This window comes from Anarrhichthys ocellatus, unplaced genomic scaffold (assembly GCF_004355925.1).
Source record: "Anarrhichthys ocellatus isolate YVR2014 unplaced genomic scaffold, GSC_Weel_1.0 scaffold253, whole genome shotgun sequence".
Taxonomy (NCBI): Eukaryota; Metazoa; Chordata; class Actinopteri; order Perciformes; family Anarhichadidae; genus Anarrhichthys; species Anarrhichthys ocellatus.
In genome coordinates this window covers 51,828-64,751 of record NW_022280282.1, presented here as the reverse complement: position 1 = coordinate 64,751, position 12,924 = coordinate 51,828, and the positions used below count along the sequence as shown (strand labels likewise).

General features: G+C 40.2%; 1 protein-coding gene across 4 annotated transcripts in view; it reads right to left on the bottom strand.

Annotated features, from left to right (window-relative positions):
- LOC116401122 (retinal-specific phospholipid-transporting ATPase ABCA4-like) overlaps window positions 1–12,924 on the bottom strand; it is a 33,835-nt gene that overhangs the window by 3,577 nt on the left and 17,334 nt on the right. For 3 of the 4 annotated variants that reach the window (XM_031879373.1, XM_031879375.1, XM_031879376.1), the window contains 30 exons: window positions 12,442–12,663; window positions 11,797–12,001; window positions 11,634–11,711; window positions 11,278–11,487; window positions 10,523–10,700; window positions 10,291–10,422; window positions 10,027–10,166; window positions 9,714–9,851; window positions 8,518–8,696; window positions 8,173–8,275; window positions 7,352–7,557; window positions 6,887–6,941; window positions 6,651–6,731; window positions 5,486–5,661; window positions 5,072–5,196; window positions 4,831–4,929; window positions 4,547–4,736; window positions 4,245–4,339; window positions 3,877–3,909; window positions 3,562–3,667; window positions 3,356–3,430; window positions 3,038–3,207; window positions 2,680–2,857; window positions 2,445–2,560; window positions 1,446–1,593; window positions 1,235–1,358; window positions 747–876; window positions 447–567; window positions 281–343; window positions 77–183 (listed from right to left, as the gene is read on the bottom strand). In XM_031879373.1, the coding sequence (XP_031735233.1) occupies window positions 77–183; window positions 281–343; window positions 447–567; window positions 747–876; window positions 1,235–1,358; window positions 1,446–1,593; window positions 2,445–2,560; window positions 2,680–2,857; window positions 3,038–3,207; window positions 3,356–3,430; window positions 3,562–3,667; window positions 3,877–3,909; window positions 4,245–4,339; window positions 4,547–4,736; window positions 4,831–4,929; window positions 5,072–5,196; window positions 5,486–5,661; window positions 6,651–6,731; window positions 6,887–6,941; window positions 7,352–7,557; window positions 8,173–8,275; window positions 8,518–8,696; window positions 9,714–9,851; window positions 10,027–10,166; window positions 10,291–10,422; window positions 10,523–10,700; window positions 11,278–11,487; window positions 11,634–11,711; window positions 11,797–12,001; window positions 12,442–12,663 (3,983 nt within the window). The remainder of the gene's footprint in view (window positions 1–76; window positions 184–280; window positions 344–446; window positions 568–746; window positions 877–1,234; window positions 1,359–1,445; window positions 1,594–2,444; window positions 2,561–2,679; window positions 2,858–3,037; window positions 3,208–3,355; window positions 3,431–3,561; window positions 3,668–3,876; window positions 3,910–4,244; window positions 4,340–4,546; window positions 4,737–4,830; window positions 4,930–5,071; window positions 5,197–5,485; window positions 5,662–6,650; window positions 6,732–6,886; window positions 6,942–7,351; window positions 7,558–8,172; window positions 8,276–8,517; window positions 8,697–9,713; window positions 9,852–10,026; window positions 10,167–10,290; window positions 10,423–10,522; window positions 10,701–11,277; window positions 11,488–11,633; window positions 11,712–11,796; window positions 12,002–12,441; window positions 12,664–12,924) is intronic. The other variant, XM_031879374.1, reaches the window with a different exon arrangement.

Below are 12,924 nucleotides of genomic sequence, written 5' to 3'. Positions count from 1 at the left end.
CTGATTACAAGTATCAAAATGTCTATCAAATTACATATTTGTTAGTTGCTATATGTAAAAATAATATATTACTAACCTGTGACCAGCAACTGATGCGGCTCCTGAGGTGACATCAATGTCTCCAGTCAACATTTTAAATGTTGTGGTCTTCCCTGCTCCATTCACCCCAAGTAGACCAAAACACTGCAGAGGGTTAAGAGAGAAAACATGATAGATGAACAATGAAGTGACCAGAATGCTTCCTCTGTGGAGTAAATTGCATCGGTTTAACCACGCAAACCTCTCCAGGTGATACTGCAACACAGATTTGGTCCACTGCAGGGATGATTGTTCCTATGTATGTCTAGTAAGGCGAGATGAAAACAAAAATGCAAGTATATTCTTTGGTGTGAAATCTTTTTTTTGATCATCAATTTTAGCATTTTGTCCAAAGACAAATGTCTCACCTTGGATAGGTCTCGAATGCGTAAAATGTCATTTGTTTTTTCACTCCTATGGAGTCGCTCTCTTTCCTCTGCCACATCTACATCTTCGTCCACAATAGGAGGCTTTGGGCGATCTGATATCCTGCCAATAGAAGAATTAAAATTCAGTGAATCAACTTCAAGTCATTCTATGCAGCAGTCACATCACAATTAGAATGTGTTATCTTGGAATTGTATTACACACATTGTAATTTTTAAGGAGCAATTACTTAAGTACATCTGGCAAATTTTGTTTCTTAATCCAAGCACTACTACACTTACCAGTGATCCATGAAGAAGCGATACTGGAACAAAATGTTTAGGATGAAATAGACAAATCCCTCAACAGCCATGCAAAATAGGTTCTTCCCAATAAAGTTCCAGTTATAGGGGTCTGGACTGTAGTCCTCACCTGATGAAACACATAACATACCTTTCAGTCACGCTTTCACACTTTTTCATTTACATAATGAAGTTTCAATACAATCTTAGAATAGTTTATCTTGAATATATAACAAATTGGTGATTGTAATTGTATTGTATTAATTCATATCTAGTCCTTTCAACTTCCGAGAGTTATTCTTCACTGTTACATAATCTGTTGCAGAGCGTTTGGTGCAAAAGTGGAGTCTTGAGTGTGACAACTCTGCAGTTGTAAGCAATCAGATTTGTGATGCAGCCAGTGACCCAACATTCATTCAGAGTGTTGAGATGGTGGCGGACAGCTGGAGGCTGGTCTGTGAGGTGTAAAAGTAGCTGTGTGTACTTACCAAAACGAGCGTAGATATCAGTAACAGCCTGGTTCATGGCCATGTCTATGAGACCTCGGCCCAGGCAGTAATGGGGGAAGATGAGCAGCACAGCCTTTAACAGCTGGTTCAACTTGTACAGAGCCTGAACAGAAATCCAAATTAGGATGATGTGGTGATATGCAAGAGGCATGGGAGATGGGATTTACAGAGACACGCCCTGTGGTCTTACTGTGGTGCTCTCAAAAAGGTCCAGGATGAAGGTGAGGGCACTGCTGTTGATGCCAATGAAGAGGTTGATACATGACAAAGAGACGTAGGCTGTGCTGGGGACACTGAATATGAAGGACATGGGGTACATCATGGGTGTCACAGACCATCTAAAAGAGAAAGAGATCAAAAAGAGCATCAGTTAAGCACAATGAACGTCATGATCACCAGACACCAGTGATTCCTTACACAATGTTATACTAGACACACTTGTTTTTTGCAAACCAGCTTTGAGCATTACTGTAAAAGAAATAAAGAAAAACAGGATGCACATTTTGTAATATGTATACATATGCATGTGCAGTGTAAAAGTATAGATTTTATAGCATATAGCAAAGCTGATATTTTGACTGTTGCAGGCACTGGGCTGGGTGTGTCGGTAGCTATCGTGAGCTTTGGTGTAAACATGACCCACTGGAGTGTAACAATAATCCGGTGATGACAGTAGCTCACATTAGTAAGGCTGGATGGTGAAAAATATGTGTTTAAGAGAGGCATCTGAAAATATCCATGTGTCCAGAACCAATCAAGCCAGTCAAACAACTGATCGTTGTGGGAACAGAAAGAAAAAGGGTAGTAAACCCTGTATTACCTCATTAGTGAAAAATCAGCCAGTTGTTGTAGAATCAATTCAAGCATTCAGCTTTAAATTTCATTTAAATGGAAAGATCATTTGTTCTTGATTTTCCACAATATTTCAAAATAGAACAGAACCAGCAAAGCTAACAGAGGAAAATGCTGGAGCTTACAGACATTTAATTATGTTGCTTTTCTAAATGACAAGAATGTGAAAATATTGCATATTGGCACAAAATATGCAATATTTATTGGCAAAGGTTATCGACAGTGTAAACATAGAAGCAAGGCTAGGATATTTTAATTCAGCTTTATAGTTTGGCCCCATTGTACATCCGTTTGCCTGAACAAATACAGTTAGAGCTTTAGAAAGACAAATACCTACCCATAAAGCATAAGCAGGGAAATAAGTGGTTGGAGGTTGGTTGGAGAGGTGTAGCACTTCTTATCAAAAAAGATGAATATTTCCACCACCATCGCTGCACTGATGGAGTAATTCAACTGGAGAAACAACAATAAAAACAATGCTCATGAAGAGCAGAAAGCCTTTTGACATGTGGGTGTCTTTACCTTGGTTGTTCTTATAAACATCATTGTTTCATGTAATAGGGTCACTGTACCATGTCCCAGAGAAAGTTGGCCATCCAGTAAACCAATGGACTGACACCACTGACAAACTGCAGGTGTTTGGCCTGGGTGACCCTCTCCTGAATTAAATAGAGGACAAAGCTGGCTGGAACGAAGGACATGGCAAAGATGACACAGATGGCCACCACTGCATCCACTGAGGTGGTCAGGCTGGGGAAAGGACAGAGGAAAATTTAAAAAAAAAACTGACTGGGTCACTCTGAGCTAATCTAGGTGTCACACCCATGTGACACTACTTATTAGAAACTCCTTACTTTTCCTTGCAATCTCCTGGAAAAGTTTCAGACTTTGAAATGTAATTGGATACATGTCCAGCCATTGGTCACTCACACAGTGATCTCAGAGAGCTGCTCCTTGGTGAGGTTGAGAGGGTGGTTGATGGCAGTGATTCCATATTCGTCCAGGTTAGCTCCTTTGGGCAGGTTTGTACGGAGGATGGCGTTGTTGGCCACGTTCATGAAAGAAACCATGGCATGCCAGCCCTTATTGTTGTACCAAACCTGTTGAAAGATGAAATAAATGTATGATGTTAATAACACAGACATTAACTATAGCATTTACTTTTGAGAAAATGATGAACAGTCAATGAGGCAGATGGATCACAGAGATGAAGGTTTCATCCTGATGGTGAGGCTTTATTGGACTGACCTTGACACTGTCTTGAGTCTCCATGTACTGGAGGAATGCCCCTATGTCCTTCAGCGTTTGTTTGGAGTAATTGCCCTGCAACCAACAATTGAAGGCCCAATTCCAAAAACAAATCACAGAAAAGCCATGTGATGAACACAGAGAGACTAGGATAAAAGTGCACAAAGACATAAGCATACACATCATTTTGCATTTTAAAGCCATACCCCAGTAACATTGAGCAGTCGTCCGAGCTGTGCTGCTAGATCCTGGATGGTCTTTGGCTGCAGCTCTAAAACAGGAAGGCGTCCTCCCACTGATATACCTCCATACCTGGACATCACAGAGAAAACCCTGCTGACATCTACAGCTACAGCTACTCAAGCCCAAAGCTGTACCAGACCATAACAACCACTGGAGGGAGCACTGCACCACCACACAACACATCCGTCCATGTAATATATTTTAAAATGCTTATAAAATAGCCCTATTTGGACCCAACTGTAATCCGACAATAAAGCTAGATAAAAACGTGAAATTACCTTTGTTCGTTCACCCAATATTTGCTCTTCAAGCTGAAAGACATAAATATTTCAACTTTACAAAAATACTTTAACTACTAAAATGAAGACTTTTGTACATTTACATTAACAATACTGTACATTTCTTTGTTACATGTAAACATCTTGGATAAACCGTTGTGTCATAGAATTGTAGTTTTTCTCTTATTATGCAACAATAATTTATTTCAACATTCTAAAAGTTAAGATCCATATGGAGGAGAGAATGTATAGTAAATCTGTGATTTTTGATAAAGTAACATGCATTTCATCTCAGTTTGCATTCAGTATTTACTTTTTGGACAAGAGTGTAAGTTCTTCCTTTTGAATCGGTGCGCAGAATCTCATACCTGGTTCTGATGAGGCTGGGGTAGGTCTTCACCAGGTAGTCAGAGATGTTTCTGCCCGTTAGGTCCATGAGAACATCTCCTGTTGACTGGATCCTCTAATACACCAAATAACGCACAGTGTATATTTAATATGAGAAACTCATCAGCAATGGTGGACCTCCAAATGTATGATTTCTGATACAGATGTTCAATGCACAATACAGAATGTAATAATGCACGGTGAGGGTTGATGGTGTGTGTGTGTGTGTGTGTGTGTGTGTATATACGTTTATTGTGGCCGTTTTCAATATTAGTGAGCCAACCTGTGGAGGTGGCAGGCCTCCAGCTCCTGCAGGACACACGGGGAGCATGGTGAGTTTCCTGGGTGTGCTGCACTGACAGTTTGGAGATGGTCGGAGGAAGTTCCATTTTGGGCTGGCCAGCATATCTATTAGGACAGGATTTACCAGGGGCATCTCCCACTCCGTGGTGATGTTGTTACATGGGAAATCTCTACCAGTGGGAGAAAATGACTGATGTAGTTCAACAAGACAGCAAAGAGCATAGTCTGGGTAAAAAATGATCTAAAGTTATGAGGGATACTCACTCCAGTGGTTCATCCGCCAAGCAACGTGTTCCAAAGCCAGGCTTGTTCAACAGCACCTCACCAAAGTATCTCATCTGAGCATCCGTAGGACGCTCATTACTGCAATGGACAAAATCAGAAGGTGTATCTGGAAACATTTTTGTCCAATTCAATAGAAAGTATTGTACTGATCTCAATAAATTGGCAAGTCTCCTCATAACAGCTAAATAGTGCTAGGTGACCTCATGTCCATTATTCCCACCTGAAGAAGGTATACTGTCTCCCATACATCCAGGGACTGAGAGTCAGACTTTGATACTCTCCGAAAGGTGGAACGATCAGCGTGAAGGTCAGTGCCAGGAAAACAAAACTGGCTGGTAGCACAATCTACCGACGACAGATACATAACCGCCATTTAAAAAACAGACAAAATATGCAACTCTGATTAGGATCAAGGCCCTGGTAGTTGGATATTCAACTCAAACTGAATAGCAATATAATGCAGCAAGTAACTATGCGTATACCCCATTACCAGCCTATTTTTCAAATTTAGATCTTATTCCAGTAAATACAAGTACAACATCCCATATAGCAACTCTTAAAACATGAAATGCTATCAAAATTATTTACAGTGCTGCATTAGATTAATTAGTTTGATCAATTATAGCAAGGTTACCTGGGCAAAGAAGTCTTTGTAGGAGCGTGTTGCGTGATGCAACCTCTTGATCAGCAGAGCAAAGAACTGTTTGATGGTGAGACACAGGCCTCTGACCTGGTGGGATCCCCTGCCTGCAGTACCTTCTGGGACATCACACGGGCCCTGGCCATTGGTGTGCAAAGCCCCATCTGTCTCTGGAATATAGAGCTCAAGTCAGGTTGCACAGTCTTACTAGCACAGGGAGTGTACATGCTATATTAAATAGGCCAGCCAGCAAGCCAAGCACGACTTCTGTGAATAGTGATCAACAAGCATTTACCAGCAGTGTTCTACTAGCATCAGGGATGTGGTTCATCATCTTAACATGTTACTAGTGTGCTAGTGAAAGCTCCGGAACAAAATATATATTTATGATGAATAGCCTACATCACCAAGCATAAGTTATCTGCATTACACTGTTGTCAGGAAAAACACATTTGCCAAAACATGTTTTCAGGAATGAATTAAAGAATGTATAAAGCAATAGTTTGACATTTTGGGAAATATTCATTTTCTTGCGGTGGGTTCGATGAAAAGATTGATTGCACATTGTGTTTGTACAATAGATATGAAGCTAGAGCCATCAGTCGGTTATCTTAGCTTAGCACAAAGACTGGAAACAGGAGAAAACAGCGAGCCTTGCTCTATCGAAAGGTAATCCCAAAAAACTGCCTGCTAGCAGCTCTTACTCATTTTGTTATATTGCGCTTGTTAAATACATTCAACAACAAGAAAAGAAGTGCAGAAACGTTATGTTGTACCTTTACAGGGTGCGTTTTTTTGGGAATAATAACTTTACAATACACAAACTGTTTTATGCAGAGATTAAGGAAATAACTATACCAGCTAACAGTCGGTGGCTAAACTAACCAGCTACTGGCTGTATCCTCATATTTACTGGAAAGACATGTGAGTGGTATCAATCTTCTCATCTAACACTTGCAAGTTGAATTTAGAGGGCATTTGCAAAAGTGTCAACTTCTAAGTTGACCTTCACTTATTCTTGTTTTTCAACGAAGGAAGGTTTAATGGTTTCATTTTATGATACATTATGTTCTGTAAACCTTCTTAAATCACATAAATCAATTTGCTTTTCCCACAACAGCCATTTGTCCAGAGCTGTTAGCTAAAAGCTGAATGTCACCTTTTGGTGGTTCCATATCAACTGCCACTCTGTTGAATCCACAGAGACTAGCTCGACAGATCTGTCGCAATGATTTCTTGTCTAAGAAAGTTAGAGAATGGAAAACAAAGGATGTAGTCCACATTAGGGGGCTACGAGAGCTACACCTATACATTCAGACACACAAGTCAACAGCACGAGAAAGACAACTTAAGGAAAAGTGCTACAAAAACTTTGAAGATTTTTTTTTTTTTTACCTGGTATACATTTCCTGTTAGTTGCATTCCCATTACCAGTGACCTTTAGGAAAATCTACAAAGAAATAGCTTATTTTAGTTGTCAGGATCCAAGATTAACAGATGCTCTTCACTACATAGCCTCATGTAACGGAACCTAATCACTGTAAAGGTGAATGTCAGGAAGAGTCTGTATGACAGATTGTCCCAATAAAACTCTCCTTGCTATCAAATTGCCGTTTAGCAGAAAAAATACATAATGGTGTGTATTCGTAATATAAATCATAATCTGTGTTATTCAGGGGCAGTAATTGTCAGTTTGATCTATTGCCTCGTTTTTTTTATTCCTGGGACTAAAGTGTACATTTATAAACAAATAACCTTTTTTCATTTTCCTAATGAATCACAATTGCATGTAGTTTTTAAATACAACGCAGTGTGATTACTACAGCTGCTCCCATTTCATTTGTTATTATTTTCATGCACCTCCTCCAGCGATGTGTCAGACACACCAAAGCTGCTGAGGCCAATGTCCACCAGGGTTTCCTCCAGCTCCCTGAAGAGGCTAGCGTAGGCCCTGGGCTGGAAGTTTCGGTTTGGCAGCAAGTAGGTCAGCTCCTGGCCAATGGCCTCGATGAGACGAGCCTCTGGCACGTGATGGTGGATCAGGGCTGTGATGTTTTCCATGTTACCTGAAGATGAGAGGTGGGAAATGATTTTGCTTAACTTCAACTTCCATCACACATTAATGGCTTTGATTGTTTAGTTTAATATCTTATTGCCTGCCCTTTACCTCTCTTATAATGAAAATGTTAAGCAGGCCGCACCAACACTATTAGTAAAAAGATGCAACTAAGAAAACAGAATATCTGACAACTGACAGGTGACGAGTAAAAATGTGGTGTGAGAAAATTAAGTGTCCAAAATCACAGCAGTGAATGAAGAAAAACGCATTACATTATTAATAATAATAATTATAATAACTTTATTTCAATAGCACCTTTAAAAAGAGAGTTCACAAAGTGCTTTGACAGACAAAGCAGCAAAAACAATACAGCATTGGTTGCGCAAAACTGATGTTGACCTTTAAAAGGTCTACAGTAGTACATTGAGTACAGTCAGTAGGGTGTTAGGTATGATGGCAACAGCTACAGTAAGTAGACTGACTACAATCCAGTGCAAAAGAGACAAAGGATTTGTGCTCTATTGCAAGTTGACAAGACTAAAAATAGGTTTAAGGAGATTGACATGAACTTGGCATAACACAGTGTTCTCTAAAATTACAATAACAAAATAATGGAACCTACCATCCATCTGTCTGTCTTGAGGCTGGCTCTCTTCCTGGTCCACTTTAAACTTTGAACACTTTGAACATGTACAGGAGCAATCATCTGTACAATCACAGCTGGCCTGCAGGACAAAATGTTATCAGAAACCATAATATATTGTATATACTCCTGTATTTCTGGACTCATTAACATACAAATCACTAAATGCTGTTTCATATACTCTTCTAGCCAGATAAGAATTACATTCTAGCACTATAATAACTACATCTTCAACCCAAATTCATCATTCCACTTCTAAAGCTACCACTCTGGACCATTTAAAACCTAATGCACAAAAGCACACACAAAGCTCCAGGCTCGCACCTTTGGAGTATTGTCTTTTATTCGTCGTACAAGAGTGAGGTAGAAGCCAGCGCCAAAACAGTTCTTGAGAAAGATGGGGGAACCGCAGCAGTAGAGGCGGCCCTGAGACATGATAGCCACCCTGTCACTGAGCATGTCAGCTTCATCCATGTGGTGGGTGGACATGATCACTGTGCGCCCTGCAACATGAGACAGAGAGGGATGATGAGGAATGGGTAAATAGAGACACATGAAAGAAGGATAGATGTTTGATGATTCTGATTTAGGACAATCTTTCTTTTTTATCTCAATCCAGACCATCAAGATTAAAGGCAGCTGAGCTGGCCTGAATGTGGTATCTTAATTTCAGAAGGGCAAAGAATATATGACATAATTGCTATACTGAATACATCTTTCATAATTTTAAGACAGAGTCTTTTATTGTGTACAACAGATTAAGTTCAGAACATTTTTAGAGATCAGGTTTCGTGGAAGAGCTGTCAGACATGTTGTCGACAGTGTCATCAATGATGCGATGTTTAGTTCATGACCCAGGTTGAATTATTTTTGGCCTGACTAGACAAACCTGTCAGGTTTGTTCATCATCTCAGCTCTACATGTCATGTAATATAGCATGGCAAGCTACACTGCTACTTTGTTTATGATTATTTTCACCCCAGATCTCTTCTAATCGGTTTACATGCAAGGTTTAAAAGTAGTTGGCAAGGAAACCTGATAATGCCACCTAATTCATAATTAGAAGGTAAGAACATTAAGCATACTAATATCTAATAAATGATATTCACTTAATTATCTATTTTCCTGCCAGACACCATTTAGCCAACTACACATGTTTGGCAGTTATTACAGATACACCATTGTGTTAATGGGACAAAAATGAACACAAATTTTTGAAAATATTTTAAATAATACAAATAACACAATAGCATTATGAACTGCAACCTATTTTTAAAAGATGGATGGTGTCCATGGCAACTCACAACACATTTGGCGTCTAACTGTCAGTGCATAATGATTTCATATAGAGCATAATATAAGACAGTTAAAGTTGGTGATTTCAAGGAAAAACTGAAACCGTTTTTTGTCTTTTGGGATTGGAAAACACGTGTGTGTGTCTATCTGAGGGGGCAAGGCCTCCACAGCACCATGACATTAGGGTTCTATACCTTCTTCTAGCCAGCAAGGATCAGTCTTACCTGCACGGTATTTGAGCAGCAGGTCCCAAATGGAGCGCCTGGAGTAGGGGTCCACCCCTGAAGTGGGCTCATCCAGGATCACCACCTTGGCCCCACCAACAAATGCCAAGGCAACAGATAACTTCCTCTGCATGCCCCCTGAATTAGAACATCATAAAGTACTAACAGCGCTCATATCATTGTGTGTGTGGTTTGTGTGGTAGTAAGCATAAATACATTTGTACATACAACTGTTCATACACCAGCATCCTGCACACCAGCTTTTAAAAAAAGTACTTTGCAACTGTTTTGATGAAGAAGCATCTTTACAGACCTGAGAGGTTCTGGGTCAGTTCATCTCTCTTGTGGGGAAGACCCAGATCCTGCAGCATGTTCTCCACTTCCTCCTGGGCCTCTGCTATTGGACGGCCTTTCAACAGCGAGTAGAAGAGGATATGTTCTGCTACAGTCATACTGACAGAAAACAAATGAAAGATGGGGAAATAATAATTCAGTTACAACAATATAATTGTGTAAACGATACACAGCAAGCATGTCTTTTTGTTTTTTTTATCACAATGTGTTGAGAGTTACATACTGCTGAAAAAGGATGTTGTATTGAGGGCACATTCCTAGAGACAGACGGATGTTGTCCATGTCTGTGCGGATGTCCTTGCCATAGATGGTGGCTGTCCCTAAGGTGGGAGGGAACATACCGGTCAAGATGGACCTAGGATGAGGAGACAGAAAGAGAGAAGTAAATGAAGACTACTTTAAAAATGTTCAGCTCTTACAGTTATTGTGTGCGAGTATGCATATGTGTGACATACATGGTGGTGGTCTTCCCAGCACCATTTTGGCCCAGAATGGCAGTAATCTGGCTCTCATAAAAGCTGATGCTAAGGCCATCCACGGCTGGTGTGGAGCTACTGCCGAACACCTTGACCAGGTTCTGGATACAGACACCCTTCACCAGGTCAGCTGGCTCTGCTTCAAAGAATGGCTGACCTGCATAAAGCAAAGACAACCAGATAACCGACCACAACCAAACCATATTGCAAAAAGTGACAATCGCGTCTACATATCATATTTCTTTCCCTTTTGTGAAAGTAAAAAAAAATCTAATTTGATCTCACAAATGTTTACGAAAGACACAAATGTGATCAGGGGACTGGAATGCCATAACAGTTAAAAGAAAAGTTTCAATCACTTATTAACTAAGCATGATACTGACAAGTTAGCAGTATGTGTGTTCACATATACCAGCAAGTGCAAACACACACACACAAGGACACTGAGTTCCCACACAATGACTCTGACTGGCAGAGAGGGAAAGTGAGAGCAAATAGAGAGAGGGCTTGAATCCCAAGTGAGATAAAGTGTTGGCTTGGAGAGATATTACATCTACATAATCAATACATTATGTAATGAATTATATATGGAAGAATGCTGTAATTGCTTTTTCAGAATCAAGCAGAGATGCTGATAGGCAATAAAATGCAGCTGTAATGTGCAATAATGAAATTGTGATATAACTGTGTATCTATTATACCCTGGGGTACAATGCAGCCAGCTTTGTACACACCGTCTTTGATCTGGTTCTCCTCAGCCTGGTTCTCCACCAGCCTCTCACCCTGATCCTGGTGATCACATGACACTGTCTCTTCCAGAGTCTTGGGTTTCTCTCGGTCTTTTTCCTGATCTTGGTTTTCCACCTCTTGCTTCTGCTGCTCTCCTTGTTTTTTGTTTGTCAGGTTATCAAAGCCTTTTTTATTCATCTCCAGTTTGCTGTTGTCTTTGGAGACCAAATAAAGGATTTTAAAACTGACTTAGGATTGATATCGGTAAATTATGTCACGAGATAACAGTCTCTCCTCTAAGCATACATATTTTATTATGCTCAGTACGTGAACAGGAAAAATAGTAAGCAAGTAAGCTTACCTGAAGCAGGAGCCACACTGTTGAGCCAATAACAGGGCAGGAGGGGGAAATAAAATGGTCGACCAATTCCATACTGGCCTGTAATAAAAAATATATAATACATGAGCTACAGTAAATGAATCAAAACAGTATCAAACCGTTCATTTTTCTTTTATACACTGACCAGGGAAGACATTGTCCATGTACCAGGCCAGCACAGCATACAGCACAGTATCCAGGCCCATCATGCAGATGGAGGTGAGAAAGGAGAACTCGTCCCCCTCTAGAGGGCTGGTCTGGATGTTGTCCCACTGCAGACCAAGGCCCTGCTCTTCGTACCGTGACAGGTACTCCGTCCCAAAGCCAAACGCCACTTGGGACAACAGACTCTGTGAGGAGAGGCAATGGTAAACTCATCTTTTTTCTACATTTAAGGCTCGTACTTCTACCAACTGCCTAAAATTAATTCATTCTGTGTTTAATCTAAGACTATGACCAAGAAGTTTAGACTGTGGGAATGTGTGATGGGCCTCTAAATCATGTTTAGTGTTGACTTTGGCATAGGTATAATGCCTTGGGATCTAATAAATCTGTGACACAATTAAGGAACAACAATTAGTAGTGTTTTAAAATGTTGTGGTAAAATCCAAAGATCAGTTCCTGTATTTGATAATACACGTAGAAGAGTCAAGAATTGAAGATTGTGAGCAGTTAAATCCTGTGCTGTAGCTGAAATTGATTAATTACTGTATATATGGTATTTTTGGTACATTTTTTCAACTGAAGCATGTTCCTTTTATAGTGAGAGATGCTGAAATGGGACACCCACCACCAAGATCTTCATGTCCTTGGTGATGTGGTCTTGCCAGGCGAAGCAGAAGACGTGCGGGAGGTAAAGTGCAAAGTAAATGATGCCGCAGCAGGCAGCTGCTAGGTTGGCCTGGTTGAAGAAGACACTGAGGAGGAAGCATTGCATGATGGTAGCCGTGGTGAAGGTGAGCAAAAAAAGGAAGAGGATGACGCCGTTGCTGTAGTTTAGTACCCTTCCTCCCTATAGGCCGGAGACAGAGAGAAATTGGGTTTTCAGTTGCAATCCCCTGAATCTGCATAGGAATTATACCAAACGTACATACTCTGGATGTATTTGAAGGCATAGGGATTAATGTTGGGAACTAAACATTAAAGTTGTCTTCATATATAACTGATTGGTTGTTCAACATTGATTTTCAAAACAGAAGATTTTCCACACTGTATGACAATGTAACATATGTGAAATATGTTGTTATTATTATGTACAAAACTGAGTGAAATA